Below are 19,888 nucleotides of genomic sequence, written 5' to 3' on the forward strand. Positions count from 1 at the left end.
CCACTGAGAAGCTTCTCAACTACCTCAGTGACCTCAGCTTGGGGGATCGACAAGTCCACAACTGAGCCCTCAGCCTCTGCTTCCTCAGTGGAAGACATGTCGGTGGGGTTGAGGTGAACCTCGAAGTACTCCTTCCACCGTCCGAGGATGTCCCCAGTCGAAGTCAGCAGATTCCCACTCCCACTGTAAACAGTGTGTGCAGGGCACTGCTTCCCCCTCCTGAGGCGCCGGACGGTTTGCCAGAATTTCTTCGAGGCCAACCGATAGTCCTTCTCCATGGCCTCACCGAACTCCTCCGAGTTTTTGCCTCCGCAACCACCCGGGCTGAAGCTCGCTTGGCCCTCTGGTACCTATCAGCTGCCTCCGGAGTTCCCCGAGTCAACCAGGCTCGATAGGACTCCTTCTTCAGCTTGACGGCATCCCTTACTTCCGGGGTCCACCACCGGGTTCGGGGATTGCCGCCATGACAGGCACCGGAGTCCTTACGGCCACAGCTCCGAGCGGCCGCGTCGACAATGGAGGTGGAGAACATGGTCCACTCGGACTCAATGTCTCCAACCTCCCTCGGGATCTGGTTGAAGCTCTGCCGGAGGTGGGAGTTGAAGATCTCTCTGACCGGAGACTCTGTCAAACGTTACCAGCAGACCCTCACAGTACGTTTGGGTCTGCCAAGTCTGTCCAACTTCCTCCCCTGCCATCGGATCCAACTCACCACCAGGTGTTGATCAGTTGACAGCTCCGCCCCTCTCTTTACCAGAGGTCAGATGAAACAACCACAAAGTCGATCATCGACCTCCGACCAAGGGTTTCCTGGTGCCATGTGTACTGATGGACACCCTTATGCTTGAACATGGTGTTCGTTATGGACAAACTGTGACTAGCACAGAAGTCCAATAACAGAACACCACTCGGGTTCAGGTCAGGGGAGGGCGTTCCTCCCAATCACACCTCTCCAGGTGTCACTGTTGCTGCCCACGTGAGTGTTGAAGTTCCCAGTAGAACGATGGAATCCCCGGTCGGAGCACTTTCCAGCACACCTTCCAGAGACGCCAAGAAGGTCGGGTACTCTACACTGCCATTTGGCCCGTAAGCACAAATAACAGTGAGTGACCTATCCCCGACCCGAAGGCACAGGGAAATGACCCTCTTGTTCACCGGGGTGAACTCCAACACATGGTTGCTGAGCTGGGGGGCTACAAGCAAGCCCACACCAGCCCGCCTCCTCTCACCGTGGGCAACTCCAGAGTAGTAGAGAGTCCAGCCTCTCTCAAGGAGTTGGGTTCCAGAGCCCAAGCTGTGCGTGGAGGCAAGCCCAACTATCTCTATTCAGTATCTCTCAACTTCCCGCACCAGCTCAGGCTCCTTCCCCACCAGCGAGGTGACATTCCCTAGAGCCAGATTCCATGTTCGGGGATTGGGTCGCCGAGGCCCCCGCCTTCAACTGCCACCCAATCCACATTGCACCAGCCCCTTACAGTTCCTCCTGCAGGTGGTGGGCCCACAAGAGATCGGCCCCACGTCGCTCCTTCGGGCTGAGCCCAACCGGGCCCCATGGGGTAAGACCCGGCCACCAGGCGCTCGCATGCAAGCCCCAACCCCGGGCCTGGCTCCAGGGTGGAGCCCTGGTTGCGCCATACCGGGCGACATCACGGACCTTGATATTGAATTTTTCATAAGGCGTATTTGAACCGCTCTTTGTCTGGCCCATCACCCAGGAACTGTTTGCCTTGGGAGACCCTACTAGGGGCAAAAAGCCCAGACAACATAGCTCCTAGGATCATTCAGGCATGCAAACCCCTCCACCACAATAAGGTGGCGGTTCGAGGAGGGGCCAATTATAATCCTTTTAAGGCATATCACTTCACTTTTGGGGCATTCCTGGGTTCACAGATTTTTTACAACACCTCCAAATCGTCTGGTTTGCCACAATTTTTTTTGTAACCCATCTAGGAAATGAAAGATGTAAATCTGATCTAATACCTCTTTAATACTTCAAGAGTACACTAAGTACTTGGACAAAAGACACATTCATGATACTCTTTTTCCTGTTTATGATACTGTAGATGTGAACTTTAAGTAGAAAAGATGTGAACCTCTTTTGCTCTCTGGATGTGTTTTAGGAGTGTTCCATTGCAACTTTAGAGCAGGAAAAAGAATCAATTAGGGTTTGCTTTTCTTCGCTCACAACCACAGCTGTTATTGTGAAGTGTGTGTGTCTGTGTGATTGTGTGTAGTAGTAAATAACTTTGTTAAACCTCCAGGTCTCTGTGTGAAGCTGAGACGAAGTACAGTGAGGTGATGAAGACCAATACTAAGCTGGAGAATGAGAACAGTACCCTGCATTTCACTGTGGACAGACTGCAAGACTTGGTGAATAACTTAAAGAAAGAGCTCTCTGAGACAAAGAGAACATGTAATGCGGCACTGAGAGTAAGTTAGAAAATCCTTGCGTTAAAATCCTTGCATTGCATTCCTTTTTATTAGAAGTAACATTATGAAATGACGATCTCACACGTTGTAACAAAAATGCAAAAAAACAGGAAACCCGTATTTATTGGCACCCCTGCTTAATGATAAAATTCTAGTGTGATCATTTAAAAAAATATTTCAGACTTAAATAGATCACAGCATATGAGGTTTATTGTCGATATAAACATGTCGATGTTGTGTTTTAGGAGTGTGAGCAAGAGCGGGAGGCTTACAGTATCATGCAGTCTCAGTGTGATCAGATAAAGGAAACTCTATCTGACCAAGAGAAATCTCATGCGGTATTATTTCACACATTATAGAAGCGTGTGTGTGTCTTTAGTCCACAAGTGGCGGACTACAAGGTGGCCAAGAAGTGAAAAACAAAATAACAATTCAGAAAACACAACAACATTTCAGACAATCCGGAAAAGGTAGGAATACTTTGCGAATGGAAGAATTACTGCTGATTGGAGGATACATCTGTCACTTAAACTATATAGGCAGTAGGAAATTGTGTATAACTTTATTTCAAGTGCATGTGTGGAGTTCTGCGTTCATGTTAAATCTAAGAAAATAACAATTCCATTGTCAAGCAAGAAAAGGAAGAACATTCATTTGCTGTGATTTTTAATATACTGATATCATCTCATGGCATAAAGATTAGTTTGTGATCTCTAAAAACACACCTGAGAATACAGGTATGTTTCAGAGACAAAACTATCCCAGATTAAATGATGTAAGGAATGCTATAAGAGCAGAGCTGCGCGGACCAGGAGAATTGTTCGGTTACCAGACAATGTGGTTAGAACTTCAGCAGAAACAAGTTGTGTTAAACCTGATGACATTATGCTGTTTTGCTGCAAGAACTTAATCCATAAGGAACAGTTCAGAGACACGTCGTAGATTTGTTCAACATTATAACTTCATGGGATCAAACTATCTGTGGCATGTGGATACACTAAAGCCATTTTGTTTCATTATATCAAGCATTGATGGTTTATCGAGACATGTCCTGTGGCTTATTTGTAGATCGACTAACAATAATCCTGCAATTATTGCAGACCTACAATAAGAAAACAAAAATAAAGGTTCAAATGATGCAGTGCATATAATACTGGACTCGTCAGGCAGAACAAAGCATGCTGAACAAGTATATTCTGAGTTGATGCCAAGTGAGATCCAACATCTCTAAGCTGGGAGACATTTTACTGGAGTAACATTATGTAATATCCTTAGGTGCAGATATATGTATATACAAACATAGACACATTTAGATAAATTAACATGAACCTTTATTTATGTATAGCGAGCGGAACACCAGCACATCCACACTTGCTCGGCGACAACAGACTGAAACCCGAATACCACTCCCTACTGGACAACCTTGTCTATAGCATCCCAGTTACTACATCCCCGTCCCCCAGATAACACTAGCTTCACATAGTTATCTACATTACTCATCAGAACATTTTTTTTTAGTTTTTATTTATTTATTTTTACTTGCTGTAGTAACAAACATTTTCATTGGGAATTTACTGCTTATGATATCAACCTATATATCACATGTTGCCATGACTATTGCAATTTTTACACATATGAAACATACGCAGGAAAACAACAAAAAACTATAACATCTGTGCCTTTACAACAATAACTAGGGACTTCAGGTAGACTACCTCCATCCCAGTGAGTTCCAGGACACATTTTTGCCCTGTGGCTGGGAAACTCACTTCTAACTACTCATTATCCTGTAAGTAACTTGGAGTCTTCTTCTGTCTCGTTGATCTCCTTAGCTCTACATTGTCTTTTACCAAAGGAGTTTCTGACCTTAACACCTCTTTGGTCGCTTCCTCTGTCTGCTCCGTATTAGTGTCTTTAGAGACTGTGACAACTGAATTGATGTTACTTTGTCTCCTTCTTTCCTGGTTGTTTTATCCAACTCCAGAGTTTCCTCTGAAGACCCCACACAGTTCCTCACTTGATCTACTGTATGTGCCGGCGCACAATTTGGCCATTTCCAAGTTCCACAGTACAAGACACCGGTCCCGTCTGTTTCTGCACTGTCCCAGGAATCCAGATAGGCCCTGAATCAAAGTTCTTAGTGTACACTGGGTCATCTTCAGTCACCTGTCTCTTTTTAGCATGTCGATCATGGTAAAACTTTTGCCTCATCTGTTTTTCCTATACTTGATTTTTAAAATCAGGATGGATGAGATCCAAGGTAGACCATAGTTTTCTTCCACACAACAGCTCCGCAGGAGATTTCCCAGTAGTTGACTGCGGTGTGATCCTGTAACTGAACAATGCTCTAGCCAGTTTTATCTCAATAGAATCTCCTGTGCTCTTCTTCATTAGACCTTTAAACATTTGCACTGCCCATTCAGATAGTCCATTAGAATCTGAATGATACGGTGCTGTGGTGATGTGTTTGACGCCATTTTGGGTCATAAACTCTTGGAACTCTGCACTTGTGAAACTACTGCCATTGTCCGATACTACACTTATTTAACAGGTACACATCTAGCCATTTAGAGTAGGCATCCACCAAGATTAAAAACATTCTCCCTAACCACGGACCAGCATAATCAATGTGGATTCTTTTCCATGGCAGATTTGGCACCTCCCATGGGTGTAAAGGTGCGCAGGGGGGAGAATTTCTATTTTCTTGGCATGTGGTACAAGTTTTTCCCATGCCTTCTATTTAGATAAATTAACATGAACCTTTATTTATGTATAGCGAGCAGAACACCAGCACATCCACACTTGCTCGGCAACAAGAGACTGAAACCCGAATACCACTCCCTACTGGACAACCTTGTCTATAGCATCCCAGTTACTACACATTAATCAGTTTTTATTGTGAGCATATTTAACAATATAATTCCATAGTAAAATTGAATGATCTTTACAGTGAGCATTGAGTAGGTGACTATGAAATGATCTGAGATGGTTTGATTAACATTTTGAAATGTCCATTTTATAATGGATGTAATTTTTTCTCCTGGCACAACTTTATTGCCAGATATGGTGACTTTGAAGAGAAATATCATGATTCTACAGTAACATGAATTTATCTTTTTTTCTGGATTTTTAACTTTATTTTCCCCATTATTAAAATGAGAAGGGTTATAAAATAGTTTAGCCTTTATATTGTGTGAATCGTTTTTGTTAGTTATTATTTGTATACAATCTTTTTTTGTATTTCTTTAGCTGTGGTGAAGGAGATCGCGGATGCTTGTACAATATAAGTGCAACTAGTTTAACTGTTCCTTCAGAAATCTCCAGATTTATTCCACATGGACTGCAGAAATTTGACATACTACAGTATAATCCACAGTAAGGACAATACATTTTTATACATTTCGACTTTCTACTGCAGCCTGCTGTACTTCCTGTATATCTTGAGTGACAGTTGTATCGATAGATTGTATCGAATAGCATCGATATGTGGTTTCTGGTTTGTTATTTTGTTTCCAGATATTTTTATTTTGTTTTGCACTTCTTGGCCACCATACAAAACATTCCAGGCTGTTCTGATGAGTGTTAATTCGAATCCATTTGTGTGCGTTGAAGAAAATAAAGCCAAAAACTTCATTTGTTGAACTTCCAGGTCTCTCTGGCAAAAGCTGTGGAGAAATACAACCAGGCAGCTGGAGAATGAGAAGTTGGACCTGATGTACCAGGTGCACAAACTGGAAGGCACAGTGTAGCAGCTGGAGGAGAAGCTCTCTGATTCAGCCATGATGTGTGGTGCCATAAAGCAGGTAAGTAAGACAATACTGGTGTTAAGCAGTTTTGTTAGAAATGGTTTGAGGACCCGTGAAGAGTGTGATGAGTCACTTATAGTAAGCTTTTCCTCTCATAAATGTTTTACTGCTACTGCTATTGCAAAAATCACTACAGTGTTACAATATAGCAATCAGTATATCGTCGCTGTCAGGCGGAATCCTCGTATCTCCAAAACCGTTATTTTTCAGGAAATTAAAAAAACGCCGAACCTTATCTGCAATGCACAGGGTTTGGTCTGCGTTGCAGTGGATTCTCTTGCGCTAAATTCCTGTCCTCAGACGAGCACCAGAACTAGCGGGGGTCAAGATCTTTTTTCTTTGAGCCCAGTGTTTTGAAGACATTTACCTCAGAAGACGTGTTGATTCGTTGCGTATCTTCTTGAGGAGAAATATGCCGATATGAACAGCACAATGACTGTTTTTAGGAGAGAGATAGAGCGCGCAAGGCTCCCAATACCCTGGAGATGCAGAACGAGATGAATGGACTCTAATCTATGATGAGTTACTAAAGTAAGTTTGTCTTCTCATGACTGCTATAATACACCGTGTTTTAAAAGTCAAAATTTAAGCTTCTCCCTGATAATCTTACTACATTAAATCTGTTTTTTTCACAGAATTATTGCATAGGACCATCCTGTGATCTTATTAACACTGGAGAAACCTCCAGGGTCAGTGTTTAACACCTGGGTATGCAAAGTCATAGAATGACAGTGTTCTGGTTCTTACTAGAACCCAACACTTATGTCTCATTCTCTTTTGGCTCTCAACGAAGGCGGTCGCATTTTCTTTCCCTCTCCCTCCCCCATACTTTCCCTGCTTTGCTCCTCTCGTCTCGTCTATTGTCTTATATTTTGAGAGACTCTCTCCACACTGCTCTCCAAACTAAAATATATCATGGATTTGATAAACTGGTCTCTCAACGCAATTGACGCCATCTTCTTGACGAGAAGCTTGGGTTCGGGGGAACCTGACTATCCTGCCGGAACGTTCGCAGCCGGCTATACGATGGACGTGTGGGAGAGGTGGCGGGTGTTGTGTCTGGTGCCTCTTTCCGTGGAGGACGTTGAAGATATCTACCTATTCGGAACCATGATAACAGGAGTTCTGCTGATTGGATTAGGCATTGCCCTGGTTTATCGAGGAAATCAGAAAACGGTGACAGTTGTCCAAAACCTCCCAAGACTGCCCGTCATGATTGATGCAGTGGGCAGAGCGGTCAGCACTGAGGCTGGGACTATAAACCGCAATATGGATAACATCACGGTGAAGCTCACTGCTTTGGAAAGGAAAATGGATTGATTTGGAGACCAGAATAGACTAAGAAAGTATTCGTGTAAATTGGAATGTGACTACTCGCCCCAAGACCAAACAATCCTAATCTTATCTGCTTTCGGCTGCCCTCAACCAGCACTGGCCTCAGCCAAGGCCGCAGGTTGGAACAACGACTCCCCTGGAAGAGCACTGCAGCGAGACGCTCTTGCGTTCCCCCCCCACTTCCACAGACACCTGCTGATTGTTGACTCTGTCTGGGACCTGATCAAGGCTGTCTCCATGGCAACTTGCTGTGTATCGCTATGACAATCTTGCAGACTGAGGCACCGAGATTTGACGCCGGGAGCAGCGACTCTCCAGGCCTACACACTAACATACATACACACACACGCACATATATAAAGATATGCACCCCAGGGATCCAGGACATTTTAGATGCGCAAAAGTCATGGATTTTGTGTATATACTACATCAGAGGTATTCAACTAAAATTTAAAGAGGTCCAGTAAGAGAAAATTTCTTGACGCAAAGGTCCGGAAGATCATAATGTCTAACTAGTTAGTGTGATATATATTTAAGTAGCCTAGTAGTTGTATCAACATCTGCAAGCAATCAATACCTGACTGTCAAATCAAATATATTCAGTACAATTCAAAAACCTTTTGACAATATTTATTGTCACGTAACATAAAACTGCACATATGTATGATTGTAGATATGTATAAAGTTCTCTCATTAAATAAATAAAAGTAAGGCTACATTTCAAAATAAAAGAAAATAAATACAATGTGAAAATTGTGTATGTTTAAATAAAGTGCTTAACTTTCCATTTTATATCTCAGCGAGAGAACTGAGCTCTAGCTTGGCTTGGCAGGATGTTAAACCTGGGCTTGAATGGAGTCAGGGCTGTTCTCATACACATGTGGAGGTGCTCATTAGTGAGCCTGGAACCATATTTAGATTTGATTATGTTCATTGTAGCTGCCTCGCAGTTGTATGTAGAGCCAAACATGGTCAGGATGTATAGGGCTACTTTCCTCAGACCTTGGAAAGCTGTCTCAGTTACACTGTCTTCAGATTTGAGTTGGTGATGGGAAGTTCGGTTCTTTTCCGCGAACCGTTTTTTTCGGACAGTTCGTTTTAATGAACCAGTTCAGTAATCCAGTTCACCAGTTCTTTTACGTCCTGACGTAATGACGTAATTCACAATGACGTATTGACGTAAATTCCTTCATCCCGCCGCTGCCGGCAGATATTAATACAATCAATTTAACACATTTGAGAAGTTCTTTGTAATCATAACTTTAGTTCAATACGTTTCTTACATTTAACTTTTGCAACTAAAACACCCAGTACAGGCACTGATGTGCAAACGTGGATGTTTTACGTGTCTTAAAGATATAACGTTAATAAACTAATCTTCATCAACTTACAAAAACTTACAAAAAAAAGCATCATTTTGAAATGTTTCTTTCGCTCCATCAGTTGTTTCAAAAACTAATGCAACTGAGTTAAACACTCATACGTTGATAAGACATTAAATCATAACCATTTCCATTTGTTGCTGTATCAGTTCATTGATTTACGCATGCGCAGTAACAGCATCTCATCGGTTCTCGGTATGTCGGACACGTCCGAAGCGAACAGTTCTCAGTTCAGTGTACTGATGATTTGCTGTATTAGTTCAGTGATTCAAGCATGCACAGTATCAACAGCTCATCTGTTCTCGGACGCATCCGAAAGAAACAGTTCTCAGTTCAGTGTACTTATGATTCGCTATATCGGTTCAGTGATTCACGCATGGTCAGTATCAACAGCTCGAGCTCACAGTTCTCTCAGCACAACATGTCTCAGTTCAGTGTACAGGAGTTACATATACTCCGGGATATTAATGTATTTAGAGTCGGAGGGGCTGTCAGGCATGACCGAAAGTGAGTAACTTTAGTAACTTGTGGATCATTGCTGACTCAAAACGCGAACTGTTTGGAACAAATCAGACCGATTTGGTGAACTGGTTCATCCAGTTCACTAAAAAGAACCGGTTCAAAAGAACGATTCGTTCACGAACTGCCCATCACTAATTTGAGTGGATGTTTGTTCAAAACCTTTGTTTTGTCTCAAAATTGGCGTTTCACACTGCCACTTTTAATAAGTGAACAAAATGTAAAAAAAAGTAATGTCCGCAACACTGTTTATACCTCCCATATTTATTGAATTATTAAACAGCAAGCAACGTTTCGACCTTGCCAGAAGGTGGGATGTGCACACAATTACTTGTTTAACACTTTTAGTGCCACGATTTCTGAACACATGAGACACACTGGTTTAGTGCTCCCAGTGTGAAGTGTGAACAGAAATCAGTCTGTCCACTTTTCTTTTTTTGGAGAGCGCCATTTGTTCATTATTATCCCTTTCTCCGTCTCACTCATCTGTTTCTCTCCCTTTCTCCTTCTCACTCGTCTTTTTCTCTTTCTTTCTCGTCTCACTTGTCTGTTTCTCTCCCTTTCTCTGTCTCACTCGTCTGTTTCTCTCCCTTTGTTTTCTACATGTATCGCTATCTTTCTTTCATGTGTAACTTTAATTCTCATCTGTCTTGCACTGTTGAGTCGCAGTGTTTACTTCAGGAATGCACAGACTTGATTGGCTGAGTGGTATCACGTGGGATGGCTTAACTCGCATGCAATTGGTCTGTGCGTTTCCACTACCACTACTGTAAAGATTGCAAAAGCTGCTCCGGTTAAAATAGAAACGCCCCATTAAGTTTTAACTCATAACCTTTTGTTTTGGCTGTAGGTCTGGGTCCGTATTGGACAACTTCTGGGTCCAGACCCGGACCGCGGTCCACCTGTTAGTGACCAATATACTACATGTTCGTTGTATTGCTGTATTGCAGGGGTATATTATGCTTCCCCCTTTACGCTTCACACTTAGCTTTAACTGACTTCAGTTAAACATGTTCGTTGCAAATATGCCGACATTTGCTCAGCCCAGGGTGATACTTCCCCTGATTGTTGATTAGCCCCGGATGTACTAGCTTCATACTGCAACACCGTTTTTCTTTCCTCTGTATGTCGAATATCAAGCTTCATGAGAAACCAGAGTTTCTACAGGGCGCACACTTCCCCTACCTGTTCTCACTATAATTAGTGGATATACAACATGCTTACGTGGTGGCACGTGGCGGATTTCAGGAGACAGAGCAGAGAACACAAACCCATCACCATCGACCCATCACCAAGACACCTGTGGAGCGGGTAAGTAGCTTTAAATTTCTTGGTGTTAACATCAGTAAGGATCTCACCTGGACCTACACAGTGACGCAGTGCTAAAGAAGGCACATCAACGCCTCTTCTTCCTGAGACGGCTGAGGAAGTTTGGAATGAGCCCCAGCATCCTCAGAACATTTTACACCTGCACTATAGAGAGCACCCTGACGAGCTGCACCACTGCCTGTTTTGGAAACAGCACACTGGAAACCGTAAAGCTCTGAAAAGGGTTGTGTGAACTGCTAGCCACATCTTTGGAGGTGAGCTTTCCTCCCTCCAGGACATCTACACCAGGCGATGTATAAGGAAAGCCTGGAGGATCATCAATGACTCCAGCCACCCGTCCCACAGACTGCTCTCTCTGCTTCCCTCAGGAAGACGTCTCCATAGCATTCGATCCCGCACTAGCCGACTGAGGGAGCTTTCACTCAGGCTATCAGACTAATTAACAGTCAAAACGAATACACCCTACAGCATACTTCCACAATATGGTATGCCACACACTGCACTTTAACTTCAACAATTCTATTTTATCATGATCTGTCATTCCTCGATGCATGGAAGATCAAGCTTCACGAGCAACCAGAGTCTTCTACAGGGCGCATGCTTCCCCTACATGTTATCACTAGAGTTTAGTGGATATACAACATGCTTGTTGCTATTGCTGCTGCAGGGGTGTATTATGCTTCCCCCTTTACGATTCACACTCGGCTTCAACAGACTACAGCAACATGCTTGTTGCAAATATGCCGCCATTTGCTCAGCCCAGGGTGACGCTTCCCCTGATCATTGATTAGCTCCGGATGTACTAGCTTTCATACTGCAACATCGTTTTCTTTCCTCTGGATGTCGAATATCAAGCTTCATGAGAAACCAGAGTTTCTACAGGACGCATGCTTCCCCGACCTGTTATTACTATAATTTAGTGGATATAAAACATGCTTGTTATATCGCTGCTGCAGGGGTGTATTATGCTTCCCCCTTTACGATTTACACTTGGCTTTAACTGACTACAGCAACATGCTTGTTGCAAATATACCGACATTTGCTCAGCCCAGGATGACGCTTCCCCTGATCTTTGATTAGCTCCGGATGTACTAGCTTTCATACTGCAACAGTTATGTTGGGTTTTTTTTCCTTTTGGCACATGGTTTGTTTTGGGGTCTATTCTATTTTTTAGTTGCTGCTCTCCCCGCTCTGTCCGTGCATGCGCACGGACGGGCGTGTAGATTTTTGCCCAGAACAGAACCATACGGCCAAAACTAACTGTATGTATATCTTCTAATAAATTCTCATTTGACAAAGAGGTCCTGACTGAAATCAAGCATCGCGTTAGTTCAGGCTGGCCACGTCGTCAAGCGTGCATCAGCCGTGACGCGCACCAATCCGGTTATGACATCCATATTATCCGAACATTTAAATTCCCATTCACTTTCTAGCGCATCGCTGCTGCTGCGATTTAAACTCCCTCCTCCAACCTATAAATTCTGTCAACCATACTGTCAACACTAACTGTATGCATATCATCTAATAAATTCTCATTTGACAAAGTGGTCCTGACTGAACTAGGTTGTGTTGTTGATGAAGGCATTTACCCCTTTAATGAAGGTGGATTCACACACTCTCCAAGGTTACATATGCACATATTTTTAAAAATCTTTTCAGGAGGGTGGAGTAAATCTGTGGGTGATCTGTACATTTACATGTACTAATGTGGTGTGTTTATCCAGGGCAGTTATTTGAGTTTAAAATTATTGCCCTACAGTCAATCTTGCCATAATGTTAAAAAAATCTAATTTCTCTTTCACACAGAAACTTTTTTAGGACAGGCTTCAATATGTCCAATGTAGGCTATGAGGAATTTTCCCAACATAAGACATCAGAAGACTGTTGGAGCAAAATAAAACCCCATACTCCATGATGCAGTACTCGTAGTGGCCATAGGCGGTGCCGTTTTCTAGACATGGGGTAACAAATGCTTTTTTAGGTCAAATTAGGTCAAACTTGGAGGAGATTTTATTTGTTTGTGCAGCTGTTCTATTGTCTAAAGGACTAGAAACAGTAGATTGTGATATTTGATGCTTATTTTATTCAACCCTCTGTAACGTATACAAGGTCTTTTATTTCCACTAAAACCCTACCAAAGTGGGAGAGTTGGATAGGTGGAAGCACCCCAGCGTGGGAGTTTCCTCACTATATTCCTTCACAGATTAATTCTTTGGGGTGGGCAATATATAACCTCAATTAGTCTTTGTCTCCAGGGAAAGCTGAGCACTATGGGGTACTTGGAGGCCCTGTGGATAGATAGTGTGAGTGTGGAGGATCCATCTAATAGGAGAGGTCTGTACAGAAGCAGAGCTGACACCAGAAGTTGGACCAGGAGTGCCATGTTTTGCTTGGATGTAGCATGTCTGCACCTCCTCTGTCCCAGAGGCTATGTGGGTTTGGCAGAAGCTGGCTGTTATGTAGCCTTTTTCTTTGATAGAAATTACGCCGGAGTGAAATGGCAGTGCTAATGAGCCACCTTATTCCTTCCCAGAACACAGTAAACATTTTAGTGTACACACACGCGCACACACACACACACACACGCACACGCACACGCACACACACACACACAATCCTCCTAAATAATCCTAATCACAACCTTCAAGGTCTCATCCAACACTTGAATTCACATTTGAGGCCTCGGTACGTATTGCAGTGAACACTATTTATGATGCTTGTAATCACTTCAGATGCCATTTTCCTCTCTTTTTAATAGATTTTATTCCTAATGGAACATTAATAAGCGTTCCGCCAAAGAGCCGATCGAGTGCCACTTTAGTAGTCCCCTGCAACGGCATGTCCTTATCACAAATGTCTGGTTTCTAGAAAGGTTTTACTGAAAAATCGCCACAATTCAGAACTCATTATTCCAGCTGTGAGCTTTCGACTGCTGACGATCTCTACAACACCTCAGTGCCTCGGTCCTCTCAGTAATCTCCACATCTCAAACTCTACATACTGAATGTGTGACGCTCTTTCACATGTGCATCACTGTGCCGGCTGTAATGAAGACCTGGGGTCTGGAGATTGTTGAGATTAATTAAACTTTCAAGGCTTTATTAGATTTTTATTCTTTCGGTAGACACTTATTTTCTTATTTCTAATTTTTATTTCTAGAAAGAAGCTAAATTTGAGACTCAGATGAAAATTAGCCTCAAAATTTTTAATGGTCTTAAATTTGAGAAATTCTTAATTTTTTAGTTAGAGAAATTTTAGTTAGGTTTTGTTTTTTCATTATTCAAATCATTTGCTAAAGATTTCTTGCTGTGTACAGTACTTCATAGCGACTAAATCTTATTGGCTTAAAAATGATCTGCTCTTCTACTGTTCACACTTCCACTGTGTTGAAGACAAAATAGCTTCTTAACATTAACCGATTTATTTAACAAGCATGTAGTGCCTGTGACATCCCTGTAAAATTAGTCTGGCATTTGATTGTCTGTCTCACAGCATAAATTGATCCACTCTTACCTACTGGAATACAATATAGCCACACAGAAGCATATGACAGGATCAGCGAAAGAGCAAAATCTTGGAGTAAACATGAGTGAGAGGACCAGCCTGACTGTACTGCGGTGATGCATCAGTATGTCCAGCAGATATCAGTGATGCTTTCAGGGACTTATTTTCACTCCAAAAGAGTAACACTTAACTAAACTAAACTAAACTTTTAAGTCAGTTTATCAATCTCCTGTATTTTATAACATTGGTTTGTTCTGTTCTGGTTTTCATGTGAACTTTAACTTGGCTGTCAACTTTGGCTGTTTGTGTGAGAACCATAATGATGAAAAACAACCAGTACAAACTTAATCTGTATTTGATTCTGCTGTAGAGCAATATGATATTACTGTGTCAGATGTGGAGCGGTTTAGTGGGAGTCTACATGGGAAGCTGTGGGGATGAGGAAATGAACACCTGCTTCCTATTAGTGAATGGTTATTTAACATGCTGTTTCCTTTATCGCTCTCGCTCTATATTTATTTCACCAAGTTCGAATGAGTCGTGCGTGTGGGTGTGTGTCTGTGTGCGTGTGTGTGCGTGCGTGCATGTGTGTGTGTGTGTAAGCTGAACTGAACAAATCTGCTGGAAAGCTGCCAAGTTTCTGTTACAGTGTACTGTTTTGTTAACGTGCAAGACAGAAAAAAAATTATTTTTAAAATAAAAAAAACAAAACAGAAACAGTAAAATGTTTAGGTACATTTTGGACTACTGTAGAGCTAGTGTTATGCTGTAAAACTGGCTATTTTTTTGTACTACATGCTATTGTTTGTATTGCAAACTCCACTGAATCAGTATGAATCGTTTTGGATGTCAGGCAGTAGAAGCTCTGTGATCAGCTGAATAAATCAGTGCAGGAGAAAATAATAAAATGCAATAAAACACCAAGTCAGCTGAATATTGAGTGGCTCTGGCCAACCAAAGCTATCATTTCTACAGCTTGTGTTAATTCACATTTCATTCAGTGAAATTTATACTTTAACTTGTGTTCGGATGCACCAATGCAGTTTTGTTTTTGGAATGTAGTGAATTTGATTCAATCTGATTGCACTGAGGTTTTGGATTGGCCAGCACTTCACAGCAATTCACAGCACTGATGTGCATACTATTGTAGTGTTTTTGTAGTATTTTTGTGTGTTAGTTTCAGTGTGTGTTAGTTAGATATATTCTATTGGTGAGGTCGTTGCTGTGGTGTTGTATTGTTGATGTGTGGTTTGCTGGGGTGTTGATGTTGTGGTGTGTTGCCATGGTGTTGGTGTCTGTTAGTGTGCTGCTGGTATGTGTTTCCTTGGTGTTGATGTGTGTTAGTTTGCTTTTTTGTGTCTTGCTGTGCTGTTGGTATGTTAGTATGCTGTTGGTAAGTTCGTCAAGTAAGAAGTTCATTCCTGTCTATATTTCTCTTTCACAGAGCCAGTGAAAAAAACTTAAAGACAAAGTTAGAACATAGCTCCCAAAAAGCCGGTGGTCCTACTATAGAAAGTCACTTCTCTTAACAAAGCTTGTGAGCTGCTGCTGATGTTTGGCCAAATAAGAATACTAAGAGACATTCAGACCAATCAATCTGTTGCAGGGAAGATAACTGAGGATGTCAGTCTACCACCCCCAGACTGACGGCCTCATCAAATGGGTCATGAAGCATGGTACAAGAAGCCTTCCCCCCACTGCAATCTCTTGGAGTACAATTGACAATAGTACAAGTTGACCAAGTAACCAAGTCTATTGTAAGAGCGCACATGGAAGCTGCCCATCATGAACAAGAAGGTACCTACAGACCAGCTAGTCCCCAATGTCACCTTAAATTCCTGGCTTATTGACAGGGTCTGTACACAGTCCTCAAGAGAATGGGACCTGTCAACTACCACCTGCAACAGCTGGGTAAGCATGCAGACACCCAAATATACCTTGTCAATTTATTAAAAAATTAAGTGAGTCTATGCCAGTGGTGTCTGATTCACCCCAGCAGATCCAACTGATCATGCCTCATGGTGTGCTTTAACTCTCTTCATTTGAATACATTGTCTTCTGGTAAAGTAGGTTCCTGACTTTTGTATACTATCTGCTTAACTCACTTTGTTCTAGAGTAGTGTGATTTGAATTGTTATATTCTATACCATTGTTGATTTTTATAGTGTTGGTCCTTGTTGTTCTCTCAGCTGATTAATCAGGAGTAGTTTCAGTCTACCTTAAGGTGTGAATTGGGGGCAGGGCTTACCTATTTAAATTGAAGGTTTGTAAGTATCTCTCTCTCTCTCTCTCTCTCTCACTCTCTCTCTCATTGTAAACTTAGTGTCTAATACTATTTTGCTATATTTTACCATACCTTAATTCTCACTCTTGTTTGACTGCAAATATGTTCCTTAAACCCATCTCTGTACTCAATTCCTACACTCGCAGACGCTCTCGTCCACAGAGCAGAGGTCACAATCCCAGTAACCTCATCTACCCTCCTCTGTTGTGTAAGTCTCAAAGAGTGGTGGTAGGTGGGCTCTGGAATTGCCAGTCTGCTGTGAAAAAAGCTGATTTTATCTCTGCTTTAACTTCCCATTACTCCTTTGATTTTCTTGCGCTAACAGAGACCTGGATATCCCCACAGAACACTGCTACACCAGCTGCTTTATCCTCTGCCTATGCTTTCTCTCACTCACCACGAGAAACAGGCAGGGGTGGTGGTACAGGTTTATTGCTGTCAAAGAAATGGTGCTTTACACCTCTCCTCTTGTCTCATTTAACCATCTCCTCTTTTGAATTCCATGCCATTTCAGTTACCTCTCCAATTAACCTTGTTATCATTGTTGTTTACCGCCCTCCTGGTCCCCTAGGTGACTTCCTGGAAGAAATGGACACACTGCTTTCCCTGCTTTCCCTTCTGATAGCTCCCCCCTGACAGTGCTTGGTGACTTCAACCTCCCCTCTGACAAGCTACATTCTTCTTCCCTCCTGTCTCTTCTCGACTCATTCACACTCACACTCAACAGCTACATCCCCACACACAAAGGAGGCAATGTGCTGGACCTGGTTTTCACCCGTCCTTCTCCAGCTACAGACGTGACTGCTACCCCACTACATGTCTCTGATCATCACCTGGTATCCTTCACCATCACTCTCCCTACCCTACCTAAAACTACCTCTCACCCCCTCGCTCGTACCCGCCGCAACCTTTAATCTGTCTCCCCTTCTTCTGTAGCTTCTGGCACTCTTTCTTCCCTTCCTGATCCTGAGTCTTTTTCCTCACTGCCCTTGGACTCGGCCACAGATACTTTCCTCTCATCTCTTTCCTCAACTATGGACTTCCTCTGCCCTATGTCCACTAAACCCAAGAAAACTTCTTGTTCTGCTCCTTGGCTTTCAGATGTGCTGTGCAACAATCGAAGAGAGCTAAGATCATCAGAGAGAAAGTAGAAGAAATCACAACTTGATGCAGATCTTGATTCTTACCGAACACTCATGGCCAAGTTCTCCTCAGATGTGACTTCTGCCAAGACTTCCTTCTACAAGGAAAAGCTTGAAGCTTTCTCACATGACCCTCGGAAATTCCACAACATCATCTCTTCTCTGCTTAACCCCCCGGCTCCACCTTCTTCATCCACCCTGACTGCAGAAGACTTTGCTTCTTTCTACCAGGAGAAGATTGAGGAAATCTGCCGGACCTTCACTTCAGCCCCGACTGCACTTACATCTCAGAGTATGGACTCCCCTACACCTTTGTTGTCGCATTTCTCAACTGTAACAGCAGAAGAGATTCTAAAACTCATCCAGTCTTGCAATCCTACCACCTGCCCATTGGATCCACTCCCTTCCACTATGCTCCAGACCATCTCGCAAGACCTTCTGCCCTTCATTACCACTATCGCCAATAGATCCATAGCATCTGGTCAGGTACCAACTACTTTCAAGAGAGCAAGGGTTATTCCCATCCTGAAGAAACCTGCTCTGGATCCATCAGACATCAGTAACTACAGACCGGTATCACTTCTCTCGTTTCTTTCAAAAATTCTAGAACGCATTGTCTTTAATCAACTGTCTGTCTATCTCTCACAGAACAACCTCCAAGACCCCAACCAGTCTGGCTTTAAAGCAGCTCATTCCACAGAGACAGCCCTTTTAGATGTCTCTGAGAAACTACATGCTGCTAGATCAGCCAAACTGTCATCCGTCCTTATCCTCCTTGACCTTTCAGCAGCGTTTGATACGGTCAACCATAAGACTCTCTTAGCCACCCTCAGGAGTCTTGGGATTTGCGGATCAGCTTGGGAATGGTTCGCTTCCTACCTGGAAGGACGCTCATATCAGGTAACATGGAGGGGAGTGACATCTGCTCCACGCAGACTCTCCACTGGCGTCCCACAAGGCTCAGTACTTGGTCCTCTTCTTTTCTCCCTGTATACTCACTCTCTTGGTGAAGTTATTTCCTCACATGGGTTCTCTTACCACTGCTATGCTGATGATACACAACTTCTATTTCCCACCCGCAGATGCCACAGCTTCTGACCGGATCTCTGCATGTCTGGCAGAAATTTCATCGTGGATGACTGCTCATCAGTTAAAGCTTAATCCTAGCAAAACTGAGCTGCTCTTCATCCCAGGTGATTCATCCCCAGGTCATGATCTTGCTATATCCTTGTACAACGATCTGATCTCCCCTTCAGCCACAGCTCGCAACCTTGGGGTAACCATGGACAATCAACTGTCCTTTTCCTCTCATGTTGCTAATGTGACTCGCTCATGTCGGTTTCTTCTCTACAACATTATAAGGATTCGGCCATTTCTGTCCACACAGGCTGCTCAGGTACTTGTTCAGTCTCTTGTCATTTCTAGGCTGGATTACTGCAATGCACTGCTGGCAGGTCTACCTATGAACGCAATCCGTCCTCTGCAAATGATCCAAAATGCAGCTGCCCGGCTTGTTTTCAACCTGCCAAAGTTCTCGCATACCACCCCGCTGCTGCGATCCCTCCACTGGCTTCCGGTAGCTGCACGCATCAGATTCAAAACACTGATGCTGGCCTACAAAGCCAAAAATGGACCAGCTCCCTCTTACCTCAAAGCCCTCATCACTCCTCGCACTGCACCCCGCACCCTCCGATCTACCAGCACTGCTCGACTGGTTCCACCATTTCTCAGGGTAAGAGGCAAGTATACTACAAGACTCTTCTCTGTACTGGCACCAAGGTGGTGGAATGAACTTCCCCTAGAGGTCCGGACAGCTGAGTCACTGGATATTTTCAAGCGGCGGTTGAAGACCTACTTATTCAGGAAACACTTCAACTAGCACTTCTTTCCTTATCTTTCGCATTTTAAAAAAAAAAAACCCCAAAAAAAACCACACCTTTGACACTTTTTCATTGTAACTTTGAACAAATGTTTTAAACTCATGGTATCTTAAGTATGTAACTTAGTGAGCCAGCATTAATGTATTCAATATTAGAGATTTAAGCACTTATGTACGTCGCTCTGGATAAGGGCGTCTGCCAAATGCTGTAAATGTAAATGATCTCACTCCATCACAGCAGCAGGATCTGACAGATTTGGTGGACAAGTTCACAGATG

General features: G+C 43.1%; 2 protein-coding genes across 6 annotated transcripts in view; one reads left to right on the forward strand and one right to left on the reverse strand.

Annotated features, from left to right (window-relative positions):
• LOC132858821 (NACHT, LRR and PYD domains-containing protein 12-like) overlaps positions 1–19,888 on the reverse strand; it is a 301,006-nt gene that overhangs the window by 54,485 nt on the left and 226,633 nt on the right. The gene's annotated exons all lie outside the window — the stretch shown is intronic.
• The window catches only part of LOC132858904 (uncharacterized), a 32,318-nt gene that overhangs the window by 7,348 nt on the left and 5,082 nt on the right, over positions 1–19,888 (forward strand). For all 5 annotated transcript variants that reach the window (XM_060889453.1, XM_060889454.1, XM_060889449.1 and 2 more), the window contains 3 exons: positions 2,262–2,430; positions 2,676–2,768; positions 6,080–6,233. In XM_060889453.1, the coding sequence (XP_060745436.1) occupies positions 2,262–2,430; positions 2,676–2,768; positions 6,080–6,130 (313 nt within the window). In that variant the 3' untranslated portion in view covers positions 6,131–6,233. The remainder of the gene's footprint in view (positions 1–2,261; positions 2,431–2,675; positions 2,769–6,079; positions 6,234–19,888) is intronic.

The sequence above is a fragment of the Tachysurus vachellii genome, chromosome 16 (assembly GCF_030014155.1).
Source record: "Tachysurus vachellii isolate PV-2020 chromosome 16, HZAU_Pvac_v1, whole genome shotgun sequence".
NCBI lineage: Eukaryota > Metazoa > Chordata > Actinopteri > Siluriformes > Bagridae > Tachysurus > Tachysurus vachellii.